General features: G+C 51.0%; 1 protein-coding gene across 9 annotated transcripts in view; it reads left to right on the top strand.

The window, feature by feature from the left end:
* SCMH1 (Scm polycomb group protein homolog 1) overlaps window positions 1-21,904 on the top strand; it is a 61,344-nt gene that overhangs the window by 24,348 nt on the left and 15,092 nt on the right. For 6 of the 9 annotated variants that reach the window (XM_015649273.2, XM_015649272.2, XM_015649267.2 and 3 more), the window contains 7 exons: window positions 1,312-1,382; window positions 2,550-2,784; window positions 5,147-5,235; window positions 5,772-6,015; window positions 19,492-19,724; window positions 20,280-20,406; window positions 21,416-21,616. In XM_015649273.2, the coding sequence (XP_015504759.1) occupies window positions 1,312-1,382; window positions 2,550-2,784; window positions 5,147-5,235; window positions 5,772-6,015; window positions 19,492-19,724; window positions 20,280-20,406; window positions 21,416-21,616 (1,200 nt within the window). The remainder of the gene's footprint in view (window positions 1-1,311; window positions 1,383-2,549; window positions 2,785-5,146; window positions 5,236-5,771; window positions 6,016-19,491; window positions 19,725-20,279; window positions 20,407-21,415; window positions 21,617-21,904) is intronic. The other 3 variants (XM_015649274.2, XM_019008885.1, XM_015649275.2) reach the window with 3 other exon arrangements.

The following is a 21,904-nucleotide window of genomic DNA, read 5'->3' as shown; positions in this document are numbered from 1 at the left end:
CTGGGGCATGGAGAGTGCTGTCAGTGTGGAAACAGCAATATTCAGCCAGTGTGGCAATGAAACTCTGATTTTTTCTGTTAATTTTCCCCATTTCTAACAGTGTACTAGTCATCTGCATGGGAGGTGGTGAGAAAGCAGCGTTCCTTGTATTTATTTGAAGCTTGTAGATTATGAAGGCTCCTCTGTGCACAAGGCAGCACTGAAGCAATGTGTGCTGACCTTACTGCCTCAGTTTTCAGAGGTGTGGTGTGTGCTGCAGTAGCTAAAATGGCTCTTAATGTGGCTTTTGTTTTGAAAATAGACTGATTAAGGACTTGCCGTGACTCAGGAAGCAGTGGCTGACTTGAATTGTGCTGCCACCAATGCTCTTGAAATGCCTTGAAAAGGGAGGTCTCCTGGGAGCTGTTTGGATGAATACAAGTGAATGTCACGCTGGAAGGTTCCTCTCCCAGCTGCTCAGTTTAAATGGCAAAAGTCACGATTTGCTGGGATCACAGGAGCTTTTAATTCCTCATTTAATAACAGGTTTCCCTGGGTGGCATATTGCTTTTACCCTTCCTGCTGCACGTGAGGAAGGTGCAGGCAAGGATGATATGTGCTTCCCCTGGGAGCAGCACTGGTGGAAGGGGGTTTGGTGAGGTTTTGAGCTCAGTAAATCCCTGTTTGGAGGATCCCTGCTCCCATCCTGCCCATCCTGTGGACTCCATGGCACTTCAGGAAGTTAACTGCTGACCTGTCCACTTATAGCTGGGGTTGGGGTGGGCTGTGTGTGTGCTGGACCAGGGGGACCATCCAGTCACCACAAAGCAGATTCCTGTTCTAAATCCATGATTTAGAATCGTAGGATCACAGAATGGCTCGGGTTAGAAATGACCATAAAGATAATCTTGTTCCAAGCCCCAAGCTGTGCTGCTCATAGCCCACGGTGACTGTTTGCAGTCCCCAGACTGAGTGATGTGTTTAATGAATGGTTTTTAAGGGACAGTTGTCTGGAAGGCTCCACAGATTCCCATCTGTGCTGGGTGTTTTCCATTAAGTTGTAGGTTGTTATCCTGACTCTGTGCAGCCCCTTCTCGGCAGTGCTGAGGCAGGAGGATGCCGAAGGCAGCGCTCTGCTTTGTTCTGCCTGTCACTTGCAGTTGTAAATCTTCTGTGCTCACAAACATCAGAGGTTCTTGGTGAAAACATGTTGCCTGTGAGCACCTCCTCTGTGAGGAGTGCAGAACTGCTGGCTTAGGAGTCTGGCTAGTTCTTTTGCTGAGAATTTTGCTCATCTGTTCCTATTTGAATCCTTTTGTTTTCACTTCTCAGGTCACTTCACCTGGGAGAAGTACCTGAAAGAGACATGTGCCATCCCAGCTCCTGCCCATTGTTTCAAGCAGGTAAGAGCGTGAAAACAAGAAAGGTCAAAGGCTGTGGTCCACTGGGAGCCCCAGAGATCTGTGCCTGAAATAGGCCCCTGGTTTGGCAAGGAAGATACTTGAGGATATTGGAGACTTAACAGAAATCCAAGTGCTGAAGCAAAGATTAAATTGATACATTTAGAGTAGCACAGAAGATTTTCCTCTCAGATATGCATGTTGGGAACACGAGTATGCTATTACTCTGTCAAGCATGGGCCCTTGGAGAAAGTGTCCTGATCCAGCTTTGGGTGGATCCTGCTCAATCTGGAGATTTTCTGCAGAATTCACCCAATTGTTGTGACAGAATGGCAGCCCCTGGGCAGCAGGTACTGAGTGCAGGGGTGGTTGTGCTGAGTACAGGGGGTGCAGGAGTGAAGCAGCGTGGGACACCTGGGTCTGGGCACAGGGGAGTGTCTGGGGTTGGCTGGGTGAGTCTTCCCAGGAAAGGGTTAATCCCCTACACTGGGCACTGGTGGGGGACCTCAGATCCTGGGATCAGTTTTGGGCCCCTCACAGCAAGGGGGCTGGAGCGTGTCCAGGGCAGGGAACGGAGCTGGGGAGGGGGCTGGAGCCCCAGGAGTGGCTGAGGGAGATGGGAAAGGGTCTCAGCCTGGAGAAAAGGAGGGTTCAGGGGGAACCTTCTGGTCCTGCACCACTCCCTGCCAGGAGGATGGAGCCAGGTGGGGGTCAGGCTCTGCTGCCAGCTAACAAGGGACAGCATAAGAGGAAACAGCTTCAACTTGTGTGAATTTCTTCACTGAAAAGGTGATCAGGCCAAGGAAATGTCTGCCCAGGGTGGTTCAAAAAATATCTGTTTGTGGTACTTAGGGGTAATAGGTTAGTGGTGGGCTTGGCAGTATTGTGGGAACAGCTGGAGTCAATGATCTCAGAGGTGTTTTCCAGCATGAATGGTTCTGTGATTTCAAGAGAAGGGGCTTTATCTACCTAGATGATGCAGGATGGAAGGGTGGGGGTCTGTTAAAGACCTGCCAGGGCTTGCTGAGTTCTCTGTGGTGCCTGGAGGGGCTGTCAGCCTTCAGCAGACTCCCTCTGAGTGCTCCTAGTGCTGAAGCTTTGTGCCTGAGCTGGTGCAGGTTTTGGCAGTCCCAGCTCTGACTGCCCCCTGTTGTGTTCCACTCTTTGCAGTCCTACACTCCTCCTGCAAACGAGTTCAAGATCAGTATGAAGCTGGAGGCCCAGGACCCCCGGAACACCACGTCCACGTGCATCGCCACCGTGGTGGGGCTGACGGGCGCCCGCCTGCGCCTGCGCCTCGATGGCAGCGACAACAAGAACGACTTCTGGAGGCTGGTGGACTCTGCTGAGATCCAGCCCATTGGGAACTGTGAGAAGAATGGAGGGATGCTGCAGCCTCCACTGGGTGAGCTGGAGTTCTGCTGTCCAACCAGGGTCAAACTGATGGTGGGGAAAGCTTGGGGGTTTTTATAGATCTGTGCTTGGAACAGAGGCCCGTGGCCTGCCCCTGCCTATCCAGGATATACACAAGGTATATAAACCACACCAGGTCTGGATTTCCACACAGACACATGGACATGGAGATCCTTTAGACTGCAGGTGAAAGAGGTCTCTGCTTGCCCTGGTTACAGCTCAAGCTCTGGATTGTTGCCCAGGGAAGCTGTGGCTGCCCCATCCCTGGAAGTGTTCAAAGCCAGGCTGGAATAACCTGAGATAGAGGAAGGTGTCCCAGTCCATGGCAGAGGGAATAAACTGGTTCATCTTTTAGGTCCCTTCTAATCCAGCCTACCCTGGGATTCTAGAATTCAATACCAGATTACCTGGACAGGAAACAATGTTGGAAAAGGTTCACAGTGACTAAAGTCCTGTCTCATATCAAGAGATACTTGTAATAGTTCATACTTATTTATTTAATTTTGCTTCACTACAACATTATAAATAGCCTGGACTGTCTAGCACTTCTTCCAGTCTTCCATTAAACACACAACACTTTCCTTTTTCCTTGATGCTTGCCCAGTGACAAGCTGATTTTTTCCTGCAAGATTAACCTGCTTTTGCATTCTGCTGCCCAACAGTTTTAGTGTCTTCATAAACCTCTCTCTCAATTAGCATATCCCCAAATAATATTTTCAATGCCAGGCTGGACAGGGCTTGGAACAACCTGGTGTGACCAGCAGAGGGCACGAAGTGCAGGTAACACAGCCCTGGCTGTGCCGGGGGACAGGGATGAGCTCGGGAACAGGTCTGGGAATGCTGCTCCGTGTGCCCAGCTCTGCTCTGTGCCACCTCCTTCACATTGCACCAGAGAAGAGGGCACGGTTAGGTGAGATATTAGGAAAAAAAATCTTCCCTGGGTGTTTGGGGAGGCCGTGGCAGAGGTTGCCCAGAGAAATTGTGGCTGCTCCCATACCTGGGAGTGTTCAAGGCCAGGTTGGATGGGGCTTGGAGCAGCCTGGGATAGTGGAAGGTGTCCCTGCCTGTGGCAGGGGAGTGGAAGTGGATGATTTTGCACCCAGAATGAAGACAGGTAACCAAGATAGTGCTGCAGTTGTCCCTCCTGCCTGCAGAGTTCAAGGGCCTAGAAAACCCAGCAAGGATTTTCTCTTTCCTGTAGTGTATTCTGTCTGCACACATCTGCTGCTGCTGCTCTATCTTTACACAGATAATTCCAGTGAGAGGAGCCAGGAAACAGCTGGAGCTGTGCCAGGCCAGGCTCAGGCTGGATTTAGGGAAAGGTTCTTCCCCCAGAGGTGCTGGCACTGCCCAGGCTCCCCAGGGAATGGGCACGGCCCCGAGGCTGCCAGAGCTGCAGGAGCCTTTGGACAGCGCTCCAGGGATGCCCAGGCTGGGGGTGCTGGGGGTCTGGGCAGGGCCTGGAGCTGCACTGGATGATCCTGTGGGTCCCTTCCAGCTCAGGATATTTTAGGACTCATATAAAATGTTTTCTTTGCCACTCTGGGAGCTGAGCTCTCCCACCCCCTGCAGTTGTGGCTACTTGGGTTGATTTTTGAGCTGATCTGACAGAGCTCAGGGCTGGCAGGGTGACCTGTGCTGAGCAAACCTTGGCAAAGTTTTCCCATGTTCTTGGTCCAGGTTCAGTGCCAGGATTGCCTTCAAAACCCCTCAAACACAGACCAAACACAGCTGAGCAACAGAAATTGCCTGTGCAGGAAGATGCACATTTAGCAAAGAAGATACTCTGTGATATCCAGAGCCTTCTTTTGGTTGTATAGTCATAGTCAGTGCCACATACTTTAGAACATGTGAAATTGCTTTTTTTCTTCCCATAAATCCTCTCTTCTTGTTATTTCTCCACTTTTTTCACAGCAGGTGTCGAGCCAAAACCTGACATCTTTCCCTATAATGGTTAACTCTATTTCCCAGCCAAGTCACAGCCTCTATTTCTTCAGATTAGCTTGCCTGCAGCTCACACTAGAGGTGCAGGAGGCCACCCAGAAGCTGTGATTCCCTGTTGAGGAAGAAATTCCATAGCCTGAGTGTGCACTTGCTGATTCATGTCTCCCCTGCAGCAGGATCACTGGAGGTGGCAGCACTGACTCTGCACGAAGTGCTCAGACTGGATGGTCAATGGATCAATGGGATTGTTATGATGAGAGAATATTGCAGGCAGACAGCTGTTTCCAGATGTTTCTTTTCAATAATAATAATGCTTTGCATTCAGAATACCTGAAGTCCCAACAGAGCAGACATGTGCTGCATCAACCCCCTCAGTCTAAAAGTCTCCATCTCTGCTTCCCTCCCCTCAGGTTTCCGGCTGAATGCCTCCTCCTGGCCCATGTTCCTTCTGAAGACTCTGAATGGAGCAGAGATGGCTCCTGTCCGGATTTTTCACAAGGTATTTCACTGTTTGTGCAGATTCTCCTGGCAATGGCCCCTTTGCTGCACCAAACTCACAGCTGGTCCCACAGGAGGTGACAGCTCTGCCTTGGGGCTGCTCTAGGACAGACCTGTGTCCTCTCCAGCTGTGTCATAGCAATGTCAGGGTGTGGCCAAAGGTCTGCCAAGGAAGTGCTGTGGGCGGCAGTGCTCAGCCTTGAGGCAGGAGCTGGTTTTTCACTGGTGCTGCAGGTGCTGCTCAAGGGGGGGAATGCAGGTGGGAGCATCAGCAGCACTCTGCAATGTCCCACTCCCTGGGCTCAGTGCAGCAGCCAGCTGAGGGCAGAGCTCAGGGTAGTGGACTTTGCTGCCTCTTGATTAAGGAGCAGTGGCTGTGAAGCCCAGCCAGTGTGTGCACCCCTATTGGGGTTCAGATCCAGCCCACTAACTCCCTTCAGCTGCTCCTGGAGGTGAATTTTCTGGTGAGGGCACAGCCCTGGTGTGGGGAGGCACTGCCATACCCCCTTTGAGCATATATTCCACTTCTTCTTGTAGGAACCGCCATCTCCTTCCCAAAACTTCTTCAAGACAGGTATGAAGCTGGAGGCAGTGGATAGGAAGAACCCTCACTTCATCTGCCCGGCCACCATTGGGGAGGTGAGAGGTTCTGAGGTCCTCATAACATTTGATGGCTGGAGAGGTGCCTTCGATTACTGGTGCCGATATGATTCCCGGGACATCTTTCCCGTAGGCTGGTGTTCGCTGACTGGAGATAATCTGCAGCCCCCTGGTACAAAAGGTAAGGCCCACGTTGTTGCTTAGCTGTGTTTCTCCTCCACTCAGCTCTCAAAGAGCAGCAAAGCAGGCAGAGACTGGCAGCAAGGACATCTGGGTGCTCTTGTCTGGCTTTTGTGCTGCTTCCTGTGTGGCAAAGGTGATCAGGTATAGCACTGAAAGGTGCTGAGGAGCAGCTGTCCATAACGATGGGCAGGAGGATGGCTCTGGGGAGGGATGGTGCTGTACAGCATTGCTGAGGTCTGCTCCTCTCCAGGAATTTCCTTGAAGCTTTTCCTGCGCCTTTGAACCGCATTTTCCTGCAGTTTTGCTCAGGGGGTCTGGAATAATGAGAAGTGTGAAGCTGCAGGACTGCGCCTCTTTGTACTCTGGACAGTTTTCTTGGTCTGCTGTGAACGTGGACAAAGCAGGTGTGGAGCAGGTCATACCTGCCTGGTTCCTAGGGCTGTGATTGTTGGGCAGGAGCAGGGTTGGGGAGCTTGTTGCCTTAGAAAGGCCTGAGCAGTGGCTGGTTTGATTCTCAGATGTGTCTCAAGCTTTCTCACATCACAGTTGTGTTTGGGCCCTGGGGTCTGTCACTGTCCCCAAGCACATCCCTCTGGCATTTGCTGGCTGGCAAGCCCTGCACGTGCTTGTCAATGAAATGAGGGGCAGGAGAACAAGCTGTCTGCCAGAGCTGAAGGATTGCTTAGGAAAGGCATTTCTCTGACAAGGCTGTTCCTCTTGGCAGTCCTGGCTCAGCTCAGGCTGCCCTGTCAGGCTGGTGCTGCCCTGGGCCAGGTCTGTGCTCAGGACTGCAGGGCTGGGCTCAGTGGATTGTCTGAGAATGACCTGTGTGCTGAGCTCTGGGCTCCCCTTGGCTGGAGATGATTCCTCTTTATCCTGGATTTCTACAGTTTGCCTTCTTGTTCCCAGCTTATCCTCTTCTTGCTGGTTGTTTGTGTCCCACCTGCTCTGCACTGAGCACTGGGGCCCTTTTGGCCAGTGGCTGACCACTCCAGTGGTGCCCTGGAGTCAGGGGCTATCACCAGGCATCTCCAGGGTGCCTCTCAGGTGCTGCACAAGTGGCTCAAGACATGTTTGTGTTTGCCAGCTCTCCTGGCAGTACCGTGGGGGTGGAAGGTTTCAGGAGCATGGTGGAAGGCACTTTCTCAGGAAAAGTGTCTGACCCACAGCCCCAGCAGAGGCAGCTCTGCTCCTCCCCAGCCTCCTCTTGCCAGAGGCTGAAGCTGTGAGTGAGCAGAGCCCAGTCAATTATCCAGAAACAACACCCCATTGTGCCATCCTGGGAATCTTGTGCTTCCCCCTGGGACAGATTTTCCCTTTCCCACCGGCTCCATGTGCAGTGACTCTGCACCTCCTGCTCATGTACAAAAATACTGACCCCCTAAAAGTCACATCTCCCCAATCACAGGCAGAGGCAGCCCTCACTCTCAGGCAGATTTATGCTCTCTTTTTCCTTTCTTTTTCAACTCCTGGGACAAGAGCAGGGGTTGGCAGGGGTTGCATGAGCCATGCAAAAATTCCAGAGAGTTGAGATCAGCCTTGTCTTTGTGGTTTTACTTCTGCCTCTGTGACTGTCTGCTCCCTTTCCTGCCCAAGAATTTCTGACTTCCACTTTGTGGGATTAAACCAAAAGAACAGAGTACTGGGAACTTTCTCTAATGAAATTCCTCCTGTGTTTCCTCACTCCTCAGCCCTGCTGTGGTGGAGGGTTGAGCACAGTCCTCCCAGACCTGGAAGTGCTACTCTTGGCAGGGTTGGATGATGCATCACCACAGAGGAATCACCTTTTCCTTGAGCTCCAATAAACCTTCTCCATGTGCCAGCCTGGAGCCTGCAGGACCATGTGGTGGAGCTGGGCATTTCCCTTTCCTGGTGGGAATTCCTCTTAAAGAGAACTGGAGAGACATGCAGGCAGCCAGGTGCTGCTGTGGTAATACTGCCCTGTGCTCCTGTGCTGGACTGGCCCAGGGAGGCCCCTGGGGAATCCTGTGAAGAGTTAACTCCATGGAGAATGAGTAACCCGTGCCTTCCTGGGGCTGAGCAAAAAGAGGCCTCGTGGAATGAGCTCATGTTCAAGGGAAGCAGAACTTCAAAGAGGGCAGGCGTGTTTATTTAATGCTGGTAACTCCATTCAGCTCTAATCTGTCTCTGCTGCTGGCTGAGGTGGAGTGCAGGGCTTCTCCCAGGCACAGTCCATCTCCATCTCCAGGGCCTCCCACTCCCAGCAGTGTTTGCTTAGCTGGAGTGGCTGGGCAGGGAGCTGGTGGAGCTGGGGCCCAGCCAGCCACTCCAGGGAGCTTTCATCAGGCACGTGTGTGTGCTAAAGAAGGAAAGAGGGAGGTCAAACAGCAAGGAGGAGCAGCCTGCATGCCTGCTTTGTAATTCCATTGCTGCATGCTGGCTGTGCAGCAGCCTCCTGGACATCTCCTGGTGCTCCTGTCTGGATGCTGCACACCTTGGAGCTGAGGGATCCAAACTAACACACCACACGGGGGAAATGTAGCTCTGGGAGTGCCTGTGCCTGTGGTGGGTCCCTCCACATCATCCATGGGCTGGGGATGGATGTTCTGCTGGGCTCCAGAGCAAGGTAGAATGTGGAAGAGTTCATCCTGTGCATCCACAGCTTCTCCACCTCAGCCTGGCAGCTGCTGGGGAGGCAGGTCCCAAAGGAGGGGGAGTTCTGTGTGAGTGCAGCAAACATCCCTCAATGTCCCACCCACACCAGTGGGGTGCTCCCAGGGCTGTCTGTTGGCCAGGAATCCCTACTCCACTCCTCATGTGTGGTGTACCTTACCTGTCTTTTCATATCTCTTGTACCTGTACTTTTTTACCCTTAAATACATATCTGGGCTTTCAGGAAGATAAGGTGAAGGGGACTTTGTGTTCAACTGAGTGCTGGCTGGGAGCCTGGAGCTCAGAGTCAGAGAACATCCTGAGCTGGAAGGGATCCACAGGGATCATCAAGTCCAACTCCTGGCCCAGCACAGGACAACCACAATCAAAGCTGAACAGCTTTTACTGCTCTTTCTCGAGTGTCTTCTCCAGGTATGTCCCTGGATCATCTCTCAGAAGTCAGAATGATGGGTAGGCTGGCTCAGTGACAGCTGCTTCACTTCCCTTGCTCAGGACTTGTGGGGTGACTTCAGTTTCAGAAATTAGAAGGGTTTAGCTGTTCCTGGAGGTGCTGCTTGTGCTCTTACTGAGCCAAGCACTCATCCCAGAAAGGTACTGACTGAGAAACATTTACCTGTCACAGCACACAGACATAAACCAGCTGAAATAACATTGCAGGGGGCATCAAACCCAAACTTCCTGCAACTTTCTGTTGTGTGGTGGGGTCAGAGTTTCAGAATGAGGGCAAAGCAGAGAAGAATGGTGTCTCCCCATCTTTAGATATTGCAGCCAGAATACACTGTGTGCACATTGCTACCAACACGGGGTTTTTGTCAACAGAAGACCCTGAAGGTGTGTTGGGTGGGGAAGGAGTTACCCACACCTGCCAGGTGTGTGAGCTTTCCAGTTGGGGTTACAGATCCATGGGCAGCACAGCAGGTACAGTGCAGGAGGTGGCTGATGTTCCTCAAGCCAAGAACATCAAGGTTTAGGTGTTGTGATGCACATAAGGGGTCTGTGCAATGCAGCAGTGGTTGGTAGAAATAATTTGGGAGGAAAGCAGAGATTGAAGGAGGAAAATGTGCATGTCAGGTGTGGTGGGTTGTCCCAGGGGGCAGCTGAGCCCCCCCAGCCACTCGCTCCCGCAGTGGGATGGGACAGTCATAAAGGTAAAAGGGTGAAAACTGATTCAGGTACAGAGTTTAACAGGTAAAGCAAAATTGCAGGTGCAGGGCCAAGCCAGACAGTCACTGCTCCCCAGCACAGGCTCAGCATCCCCAGGAGAGCTGGGATGACACCACCATCACTCCATCCCCTCTTCTCCATGCTGAGCATGTCTGGGACAGTCTGGGACATCCCTGGGGCAGTGGGGTCTCAGCTGTGCCCCCTCCCAGCTCCCTCTGAGCTCCAGCCCAGCCAAACCCACTGCTTTGAAAAAACTTTAGCATGCATTTTACTTTTTCTAACCATCCTGCTCTTTGGGATGCCTGTGGGCTCTTAGGACAGATCACTGCCACAAGTGGAGAGTGGATTTTGGGAAGTTCCCCATTAGAAGCAGTGCCAAAACATCAATATTTAGGATCGACCTAAAGAATAAGGATGGTTGTTTAGTTACCTTAAATCATGGCTGGGGAGAAAGAGAGAGGGAGATGCACACAGAAATGGAGGAGCTTCAGGGAAATAAAGAGGGAAATAACTGTGATAAAAATCAATGAGAAAAAAGAAGAAACAGGTAAGAGGCTGGTTAATGATTGTTGTTTCCAGGGCCACCTGCCCTCAGCAGGGAGGTGGGATGAGGGAAATTCCCTTCAGCTAAGGCATGGTTTTGTAGAGAGATGTGTCTGCCTCTGTAATTCATGGGAAATTTGGCAGTTCACAGCCAGCCACAGACTAGAGGAAAGTTCAGTTCTTTGTAGTCAGGGAAGCACATGTTGGAAGGGGATCCTTTTTGCTTTCTGAAGTGGTTTGTGGGATGGAGAACTGTGAATCCTTGGGGGAGGAGCAACTAAAGCAGGGTCTTCTCAGGTACCTGTGCATGGAGCCTTGATGCTCTGAGCTCTTCAGCTGAGGAGGTGATGACTGAAGGGTCTTTCTGCCTGTGACTGTGGGCTGGGGCAGCTGAGAATTTCCACAGAATCTGTCTCTGCACAAGAAAGAGCTCTTACTTAAACACCAGCTTCAAGTTTTGGAGAAATGCAGGCATTTTTCTAGGCTTTGTGCCACAGTATCAAAAACTTTAAAAGCTGGGATTTGGTTCAAAAAGCGTGAGACCTTTACAGGACCCTCGTACAGTGGCACAGTCCCACCAGTGCTGCTGCTGGGAGGTGCTGTGGCACTGAAAGTCTTCCTGGCCTCTTGAAAAGCAGCTCATTTTCTCCATCCTGAGCAATCTGGATTGAAGGCATACCTGTGAAAGGACCTTGCCCACACACACTGTTCTCTGTAACAATCCCTTAAGTCTGTTGCCAGGTTTCACGTGTTACTGCTGGACACAGGTAAAGCCCTCAATGTCTGTATTTCAGGAGGTCCCTGTGCTGTTCCTCCTTTTGGGCTGTGCCCTGGCTGATGCCAGTTGCTCTGGAGTTCTGCTGGGTTTGCTATTCCCTGTTCCACCCTTCTGGATGCTCTGTGACAGAGAGAGGGGTGACTCCGTGCTGTGGGAGAGGGGCAGCAGTGAAAGTGTTAAGATTGGGCGGGCAGAGCTGGAAGCTGCTCCAGCTCTGGAATCTGGAGGACTGGAATTGCTGCCTTGGCAGCAGCCCAGCTGGCAATAGAGCTCCAGTCCCAGCCAGGCAGGGCAGAGCTAACACAGAGCTCGTCCTCTGCCACCGTGCCAGGGCTGGTGGGAGCTGGGCGAGGGCACTGGGGACACTGGGGACACTGGTGAGTGCCTGCACAGCTCTGTGTGAGCTCTCAGACCCTGCTCCCTCTGTCTGGGCTCAGCTGCTGCTTCCTCTGCTTGCAGAGCAAGCAAATGTGAATAGTTTTAGAGAGTTACCCTGGGGATGGGCTGTGAGCTCCATCCAGCCTGGGCTCACAGCTCTGTGTCACCCCGGGACCAGCAGTGGCTCCAGGGGGTTACAAGATGCTGACCCTGGACAGAAAGTTCATGAAGTTCTTTGTTTCTCACCACCATGTGATTTGATGTTTAACTGCTTCGTGTCCTCAAAGGAAGATGATGATGATCAGCTGCTAGGTTTCCTGCCCAGGGGCAAAGGTAATGTGTGTTTTATTATTTTCTTTTGGATATTGTCTGGTTTCTCTTCCTTCTTCCATAGTGGTGGGAAGAGGAGCCTCGTCAGGAGTAGTTGGCAGGGTAGCACTCAGGCGAGCTCCTGTGCATTCCTGGGATGGAAAATATTAATTACTGTTTCCTCAGGACTGAGCTGGGATGCAGAGCTCCCACATTAAGCTGGGTGACATTGCTTTGCACTGGCATGGCTGCTTTGGAGACCACACAGGTAGAGCTGATGCACCAACAGCAGGAATTCAGGTTTTTATCCATGAATGTAATGCACAAGCAGCCCTGGAACCTGGGTGGTGCTGCCTCTGAGGCTGCTGTTGGAAGATCCCAAGAAACATCTCTTGAGCTGTTTGGAGCACAGAGCCCAGGCTCTCAGTAGTGACCCTGGCTCGGCTTGGATGTGTGTCCTGGAATGAATGGTTTGGAGGTTTGGTGGCTTGGATAAGGGAGCCCAGCACTGCAGGACTTTTTCCTGGGTGCTGACAGTGCCTGTGGCTCAGTGGGAACCATGGCATGTCAGGGACCTGGAGTTACTGAGTGATGTCTTGAGGCTGGCAGGAGCCTCTGAGAAGAGGAGCTGACCTGGGAAAAGCAGTTTTCTCTGGTCTCCAGCCTGTCCTTACTCTCAGTGTCTAGACCTTCCTCTCAACTTGACTTTTCCTCATGTTTTATTTTGAAATATTTCACACCCCAGAGAATCTGTGTTTTGCTCAGGATGTTTCCTTCCCTTTTCCACCGTGCTTCCTGGCCAAAATCAGAGTTTCAATATCTCAGGGTGTTACTGAGTCGTGGCAGGAGGTTTCAGCAGGACCCTCTCTTTGGTCCTGCCTGCTCTGGAAGGGTGAATCATGAGACTTTCTCACCTCTCATCCCCTCATCAGGTCACTCATGGATGAGCACTGTGGATCCTGGTGTACATCTCTGTATTCCCCACATCGATATCTCTCCTCTGCAAGGATTCTTTGCCCCAACCTCTTGTAATCCTTGATTTATCCCTTTAGAATCCTTTCTTCTTATCTCAAAGTTCTGGAGGTGTTGTAAAAGCCTTTGGTGAGGATCTTGGAGGCAGATGAGGCTGTGCCACATCCTTCCATGTGTTCTCTGGCCAGTCCAGACCCTCCAGGTTTCTGTTGCAGGAGCTGGACTGACACTGCCCAAGTGGTTCAGACTGCCTGTGCCTTACAGGGCTGTGTGAGTGAGTGAAGCCTCTGTTTTGTTTTGGAAAATGTTTCAGTAGATGCACCTTGTGCTTGGGTAGACTTTCGGGTTTAGCAATGTCTGTGTGAATAGGGCAGAGTGAGATGTGCCAAGGGCAGCCTTGGAGATGGACAGGTCTCTTAAACACCTGAGTTCTGGTGTTTAATTGTGTAAGCAGACCCTGTAGGTCCACAATAGGGTTTTTGTCTTTGGCTCCAGTAGCACTGACTGCAGTCTCCAGGTCTTTTCCGTGTCTCCATGTGTGGTTACAGTCACAGATGAGACACTTGGGCTGTTCTGCAGCTCGGTTCCTGCTCTGGCACTTGAGGCAAGTCACTGAAGCTCAGGCTGTCGTGTGCTGCCACCTCTGAGACACGGAACAAGGTGCTGGGAACACCTGCCAAGGTTTGCAGGATCCCTGCTGAGCTGCTTCAGAGAGCACTGGCTGTAAGTGCCACTATGGTTTAGGGCACATGGGAATGCTGCTGTGAGACTGAAAGTGTGACACTCCTGCAAACAGCACTCGCTGCTATCACTGTGACTCTTGAGACTTCTTTTTTCTTTTTTCCCAGTTGTTTTATTTTGATAAATAAAACAACTGGAAAAACAAATAAAACAACCATAAAAACTGGCACAGCTCGTGCCAGGGGGATGTACAGTGGCATCTGCAGTGACAGAGCTGATGTGAGTGTGTGCCAGCAGTTAGGAAAAGTGCTGCTCCAAACCACACAGGTTTCCAATCCATTTAGGAATGGGACACTGATGATGAATGTTCAGAGCCTGTCTCAGGTTCTGTAAATGCACAAGGCATTGCTTTAGTTTGAAGTAACAGCTTTTCATGTGCCTGTGGATGTCCTGCCCAAAAAAGACATTATAATGCACCCCCATGGTGAAAATGAGTGGGATGGAGTTTTGGGGACTGTGGGTTTGGGTTTCTTTGTGTGATACTGTGTAACCACTGGCCAGGGGATTAGTGGATAAAATAACTTTTTCAGTAGTAAAAATAACAGGTTTCAGTAGTCAAAACCTGCAGCTAGACAAATCTTGTGTGACTAGAAGGTGTCTGTTTGGGAGAAGAGAGCTCGTCATGAGAACAGGTAGAACATGTCATGGATCCCCATGATGTGTTGGATATCTCCTCTGGTCTCAGCTCAAACAGATGTTTCAGACTGGAGAACATGAATCCCTGCAGGAAATCCTGAATTATCAGAATCATTGTCTTTTCACCTTTAAATTCCAGGATTTGGAGTCTTGTTCTTAATCTCTGTCTTTGCAAGGAGCTCATGTCTCCCACCCATGCACCAACCCTTTGTCCTGTGTTTGTCTGCTATGTCTGCTGAGAACTCAGGACAGTCCAGGTCTGGAGCCTTCCCAGGGCTTGTATTTCCATCCCAGTCGTGCTCATGATGGCCAGTGATGATGGTCTCTGCTTTGGGAAGAATCACAGGGCTTTGAAGCTTTGACATTTTACTCTGGGACAAGCAATGAGCTCCAGTTCCTGTCCTGCTCCAACCTTCAGGATGTCTAGGATTGAGATGCCTCATGCAGGGAAGGATTCAGCCAGATCTCAACAAGATCTCTGCACTCTGGAAAATTTGTTTATCTTAAATGTGTCTCTAACCCACCTCTTTGAGTGCTGCTGCTGCTGCCTGGGAAGTGCTGAAGATGGGACAAGGGGCAGTGATGACCAAAGGACCGCTGGAGGGGTGGCCTGCAGGACATCTCCCAGGCCATGCAGAAATCTCCCCTTGTTCTTGAGGACACTGCAGGGCCAGTACAGAGATCTCCAGGCACAAGCACATGAACTTCAGCTGCATCTGAGAGTACAGAGCCCTCGGCACAGAAAATGGGAATTTGGGATTTGTGCTCCTTCAGCTCTTGGTAAATGAACCTTGGAAATAGGAGAGAAAGGCAAGAAACCTTTCTGCAACTTCAACTTTTCTGTTCCATATTTTTCTACATGTTCTGACTTCGTAATTCTTGTCCCAAGGACAAATGCTGCTTCCTAGCACTGACTGACCTTCAGAGTGTGGATGGCAACTGTGCAGAGCCTCCTGTGAGCAAGAGTTTCAGTCACAGTGTGGTGGGCAGCTGCAGGTGCCGTGTATCAGCTGACAGGGGATGTCTTGGCATTAGGAAGTAGAGCCTGAAATCAGGAATTCTCTGTCAAGTTTATTCATTCTGCAGAACTCTTCTTTACACTAATCCTTCAGAGATGAATAACATCACCAGTGGTGTCCAGCTTCTCTTTGGCTCTGAGTTCAGCCGTGTTTGAGCTGCATCTTCAGGGTGATGTTTCTCACTGTGCCAAATGGATCCGATGCCAGCCAGCCCAGCAAGGAGCCAGCCTCCTCCTCCTCCACGTCTGCCATTGTCCTGGATGCCTGTGTGACCCAAAACAAGACACTTCAGCCAGCAGAAAATTTCCAAGGATTAGTTTTCTGTCCCTTAATGAGCTGAAATAACCATGAGTTCAGATCAGTGAATAATTCAGGTCAGAAGGGATCTTGGGGTTGCAGGGCTCAACTCCTCCAAAGCAAGGCCAGTTTTGGAGTTGGTTAGATTGCTCAGAGCTCAGGTGAGCAACAAAGCTGTGGCACAGAGAGATGCTGCTTCACTCAGGAACAGCAAACTGTTGATTTTTTAAGTAAGAGAGGCCCCACTTAATTTTCTGAAAATGTGGCTCCTCTCAGTGGCCTGTACATGGAAAAAGAAGGTGAGGATGTCTCTGGCAGCTGCTCACTGTTGGGCTGGCACTGTCACAAGCTGAATCACAGAATCAGAATATCCTGAGCTGGAAGGGACCCCCAGGATCATCCAGTGCAGCTCCAGCCCTGCCCAGACCCCCCAGCACCCCCAGCCTGGGCATCCCTGGAGCGCTGTCCAAAGGCTCCTGCAGCTCTGGCAGCCTCGGGGCCGTGCCCATTCCCTGGGGAGCCTGGGCAGTGCCAGCACCTCTGGGGGAAGAACCTTTCCCTAAATCCAGCCTGAGCCTGGCCTGGCCCAGCTCCAGCCGTTCCCTGGGTGCTGTCCCTGTCCCAGAGCAGAGATGGGAGCTGCAGATCCCTGAGCTCTGCCCTTGCTGTGCTCTGCTCCAGCTGGACACTCCAAGTGCCCTCAGCTGCTCCTCCTGTGGCCCCTCCTGACCCTTCAGCATCTTTATGGCCCCTCTTGGACACTCTTTGACAGCTTTAGATCCTTAATAATTAAGATGTAATAATAGAATAAGATGCAGTAAATTGAAGCTTTTGGCAGTTATAGGAGACTTGGGCAGTGGTTGGAGCTGTGAGATAATCCAGCTGTTTCCACCTCTGGAGATCTCTGAGTGCTGGGCTGGCTGCAGGCACTGATCCCTGCATAGCAATCCCATGTTTCTAGATGATGGCAGGGGCTGAAATCCTGCAGGAAAATATCAGGCACCTGAAAAGAAACTGCAGGCTGTAGGAAACATCCAGACACTGGAAGTGGTGCCTTGGGGATGAGGCAGAGTGTGGCCAGCTGTGTTTGGGGGCTGCACCACTGATGTGCAGGCACAGCTGGTGGGAGGACTCTGCTCTGGAGCTCTTGGTGTCTCCTCCTCACACAGCTCAGTGCATCTGGTAGGGCAAGAGAAATGTGTTAGCACAGGCTGGTGTTTACTCAGATTCTGGTTCAAATCCAACAAAAAGCCAGGCAAGTCTGCTGGATCATGGGAGGATAAAACCTCATTTCATTAAATCACTCTGGATCAGTAAAATGTCTGTGCATTGCATCAGTGTGATGGAATCAGCCCCAGGGAAGAGATCAGAGCCTGTCCAGGGCTGTGCTCAGGGCTGTGCTCAGGGCTCAGCAGCTCTGCTGGGCACACAGCACCAATCTGGGTCACAGTCTGTGTCTCTCTGTCCTGAGCTGGCTGCACATTTCAATGTAATTTAGCTTGTTTTGGTGTGGCAGCTCCTCCATCCCTGCAGGAGCTGTAGCAGGGACCAGGGATGTGCTGCCAGGGGCACAGGCACAGTGGGAACTGCTCTGGGTGCCTGAAGGACATGAGGTGTCCCATCCCAGGATCTGCATGCACCCAGCTATGGGCCTTTATTGCCCAAACCCCAAAACCAATTCTTCAAGCCTGGCAAATTACTGTAACATATACTGTCTTTACAGCTGAAGTGGGCAACAGATTTTTCTTGCATTTATTTCACCAAAAGATGAAATCACTTTTTAACATAAAATTATACAGTGAAAGCTTGCACCCCAGGACTTTATCTGACAGCAACCTCCTTTTTCCTGGCACTGAGAGCAAGGGGTGCAGTCCAGCTGCTCTGCCTACTGCATGCCAACTTCCCAAATTCACCATTTCTCTGGGTTTGTTCCTAGTAAAACTGAGAACATGGATTTGCCTCACAGCTTGTCTGTAGAATTCTCAATTTTTCCCTCCACCAGGTTTCTCTTTTCCAGAGAAACATCATTGTGGCACCACTTGGTTTAGACACTGAGCGTTGTGCAGATCTCAAATTAAATACTCCCTGCACTGGCTTCCACATCCCTGTAATATTTAACAGTTTCTTTGAAGTATGGAGAGTTTTAGAATGATGGATTGGTGTAGGCTGGAAGGGACCATAAATCCCATCCATAAATCCCATGGCAGGAACACCTTCCACTGTCCCAGGCTGCTCCAAGCCCCATGTGGGACCCAACCTGGCCTTGGACACTTCCAGGGATCCAGGGGCAGCCAGAGCTTCTCTGGGCACCCTGTTCCACTTTACCTGTGTTTATCCTTGTTCTGTCAACTCGAGGAACTCTAATAAATGGTTTAATACAAACATTTCTGGGCTGAGATCAGTCATTGCACACTCAAGGCCAGAGGCCCCACGATTCCATGATCAGCACCTGCCTTACCCTGCAGCTCAGTGGCAGATGTCACCTGCACCAGGTGACACTCTTGGAGTGCCATCAGCTGTAAGAAGCACCTGAGCTATCACATTCATTTTCTTAACAGCAAAATAGTCTTGCTTTTAACATTACCAGCTCAAAGAGTAAAACCCTGTTTCTGCCACATTCCCTGTGTCTTCCTGACACAATAAAGGCTTTATTCAGGAAGTCAGATAGACCCTGGTGACTCTGTGCTTGTTCCCAGCTTCTGATACAGAATGCTAATGCAAAAAAGCAAGGAAATAAAATTAAAACTAACTAATTAAAACTAATGAAACATGCCCACATGACAAGCAGAATGGGGCTGGATCCTGGATACACTGAGTGATTTGGGTTGGAAGGGACCTTAAAGTTCATCTCATTCCAACCCCCTGCCATGGCAGGGACACCTCCCACTATCCCAGGTTGCTCCAAGCCCCATCCAACCTGGCCATGGACAATTCCAGGGATCCAGGGGTAGCCACAGCTTCTTTTTGCCAGGGGAATGAATCCTTGCTCACAGTAACTGCTCCTAAAATCCTCATTACAGAAACCTGAAAAATCTTGGTACATGCCCACAGTTGTGCCATCCTGGTAGCAATTTTTATTGCACTCTGTTTCCCTGGCTTAGACTTTTTTTTCTTAACTACAAAGCCCCTGATTTCAAAAGTGTTTGCTTGTGTTTTTTCCTAATTCCTTACCCTTATGTTGAACACATATTGAGGTTTCCAGATGTGAGAAACAAGGCATCCTAAAGATCACTCTGCTGTTTTCAAAATGCAGCAGGATTTTGGTTTGTTTCTTTAGAGCAGAAATTTAAAACAGAAGGAAACACTGGTCTGCTAGGCTGAACCAGCATATCTCTTGCCTTTAGCAGGCTTGGGAAAGATGACTGACAAAATTTAGGGGATCTGTGGGCAAGTATACCAGAACCCTGATGTTGTGATGGAAAGAGTGAGAGGATAAGAAGGAGCAGGCCTTCCTCTGGTAGAATGTGGGAGGAGCAGGGCAGCTGGTCCAGCTGAGATGAGCAGTAATCCTTTCAGGCAGCTAGGATGGAGCTGGTCCCTTCCACTGCAGTTTGCTGGAAATTTAGGGACAGAACAGATCTGCCATCAGCCTTGAGAGAGGGAATTTCCAGTGTTTGCAGCACTGGCTCTGTGACTCAGACAGATCTTGGTTGATCCCTCCCTAGGAATGCTCCCAGAGCCTTTTCCGTGGCCGTTGGCAGGTCACCACTTGCAGGAGGAAGAGCTGTAAGTGCCAGTTATTTTCAGGAAGGAAGGTATGGCTGCAAACATGATCCTTCCGGAGTTCAGGCCATCCAGGTTAGGCCCCAGTGTCCCCCAGCTCGAGTGCTGAGCCGGGGATCCATGTGTTTGGATTTTCCTCTGGCACGGAGAGCAGTCCCCCCGCCCAGGGGTCTGGGAGTACTCCAGGTTTTTCCATGTGACACTGTATAAAGATGGAGGCTGCTCTTGTTTTGATTCTCACCTGATTTAATTACATTTGCTTTTTCTCTTTTTATTTCAGTTGTGATTCCAAAGAGCCCTTTACCTGCCTCCGAAGTAAACTCGGAGAAACCTAGCATGCACAGTAGCACAAAGACTGTTTTGGGGCATCAACAAGGGCAAAGGCGTCGCAAAACAGGGAAGAAGCGTGGTCGAACGACCAAAGCGCTAATCCATCACCCCATGCCTACACCCTCCAAGTCAGTGGAGCCTTTGAAATTCCCCAGAAAGAGAGGCCCCAAGCCTGGCAGTAAGGTAAAAGCTGATGCTGATGCAGGCGGGTGAACAGCAGGTGCTGCAGGTCCTGCCATGGGTTGGTGCATGCGTGTGTTTGTGCACGTTTGTCTCAGCCTCTGGCTGTGTGACTGCAGCAAGTAGGAGAGCAGAGGGGTATGTGGGGCTGGCAGTATCCTCAGAGCCCAGCCCCAGAGCTGTAGAGAATGTCTGTGTCCTAAAGATCATTTCCATCAAGAATCCGTGTCTTTGGAAGTGCATTGGCTGTGGAGTAGCATGGCAGATGCTGGGAGAAAACAGGATGGCCAAAGGGTAGAATAAGCTCTCCCGTCCTTTCTGTGGCTAGTCTGAGTCAAACAGAGGTGGCAGATCCCAGGCTTGTTATTTTTCAGGGTTGTAGTTTGTAAAATACACACGTGTTGATTACTAGGTTCTCGACACACCCCGTCATCACCATCAGAAATGTGTCATGTTCCACAGTGCCTTGTCTGTTGGATGCAGAGGAGAGAGTGTAGTGATCATGGGTGGTAAAGGAGAGCAGGGGTAAAAGGAGAAATATCTCCTCTTTTTCTGCAGAGGAAACCTAGGACATTGCTGAACCCAGCACCCACCTCTCCAACCACCAGTACCCCAGAGCCAGACACAAGCACTGTGCCCCAGGACGCTGCTACAATCCCCAGCTCTGCCATGCAGGCTCCCACAGGTAAGGAGGGTCTTGGACCACATTCTTGACAGGATTGCACAGTTAGGAACTGCAGCAGGCAGGTAGCAGCACTCTTGAGAGAGTCCCATTTCTTCCTAAGCCTGTAAATCAGCAATCCTTACTACTCCAGAAAGGCTGGCCTGAGAGAGGCACATGAGTCCAGAGCAGCTGTTCATTTATCTTTCTATTGGAAATAATGAAGTAGGAAGAATGCAAGCCCACCTTGAGTGCAAGAACCCCTTTCCCCTGCATGCTGGTGACTCCACAGCTCTCCAGGGACACTTGTGGCCCACTGTGCCCGGGGGCAGTCGGGTGTGCAGCACTCCTTGTGAGCCCCGAGCGTGAACCCTCCCACACCATGCAAGGCACAGCTGCTGGAACTGCACAAGGGACAGAGGAGGTGCTGAAGGACTCTGGTCTGCCCAGCTCCAGCCAGGATGTCAAGGCACACAGGGACAGGAGGGAATAGGGGAGGAGGAGGAGCAGCAGCAGTGAAGAGTGTATGCACTGCCACAGCTGAGGAGGAATCTGGCCGGGAAAGTCTAATGCAAAGCTGCTTTTGACATGTTGAGTCAAGCACTGGATATGGGCTGAGCCCTCTGTTTCCCCAGAATGTAATTGGCCAGTTTTCAGAGGAAACTAAAGAAGCCAGTTTCCCTAAAAAGGAAACACTGTGGGAAGCCCTAGAAAGTGGGGGCTGCATTCCTTCTTCCCCTCTGAACATCACAGCCACCTTACCTGGCTGGCATGGAAACCGCTTTCCAGCCTGGGAGAGCATGGGAGAAACAGCAGCAGTTTGGAAGGTGAGCGTGAGGCAGGAAGATTTTGGAGGTGATTCCCCTCTAGAAGCGGCTCCACTGTGAGGATGCAGTCAGGCAGTCGTGGTGGATCCCACTTTGTGAGTGATTGGAGAGTCTTAAAATCTCAGCATCTCTCAGGCTGGATTTTAGGCATCTGTTTCTTGCTTTCTTGAGTGGGTTAACGGCAAACACATTTCTCATCTTGGCAGTTTGCATTTACTTGAACAAGAACGGCAGCACTGGGCCCCACCTAGACAAGAAGAAAGTTCAGCAGCTGCCAGACCATTTTGGACCAGCTCGAGCTTCTGTTGTCCTGCAGCAAGCAGTACAGGCCTGCATTGATTGCGCTTATCATCAGAAAACAGTCTTCTCCTTCTTAAAACAAGGCCACGGGGGAGAGGTCATCTCAGGTGAGAACAGGCCCCCAGCACTTTGCCTCCAGAGAGGTTGTTGCAAGAATTCTCTCGTTGGAAGATGTCTGTCCTGAAGCTCGCTGCGGCCACAGGCCAGGGGCAGACAGAAGAGTTCTGTCTTCTCTCTCTTGCCACACGTGTGTCAGTGAAGCACCAGCTGGCAGCTGACTCAGAGCCGAGCAGTTGCCACGGCCTGCGGGCACAGCTGCTGGAGCAGGCCGTGCTCAGCAATCCTGCCCCACCGAGCGAGCGGCCCCCGCACTGCCCCAGCCCCGGCAGGAGCCC

Source organism: Parus major, chromosome 23, assembly GCF_001522545.3.
Source record: "Parus major isolate Abel chromosome 23, Parus_major1.1, whole genome shotgun sequence".
Classification (NCBI taxonomy): Eukaryota; Metazoa; Chordata; class Aves; order Passeriformes; family Paridae; genus Parus; species Parus major.
This window is presented reverse-complemented; position numbering and strand designations above follow the sequence as displayed.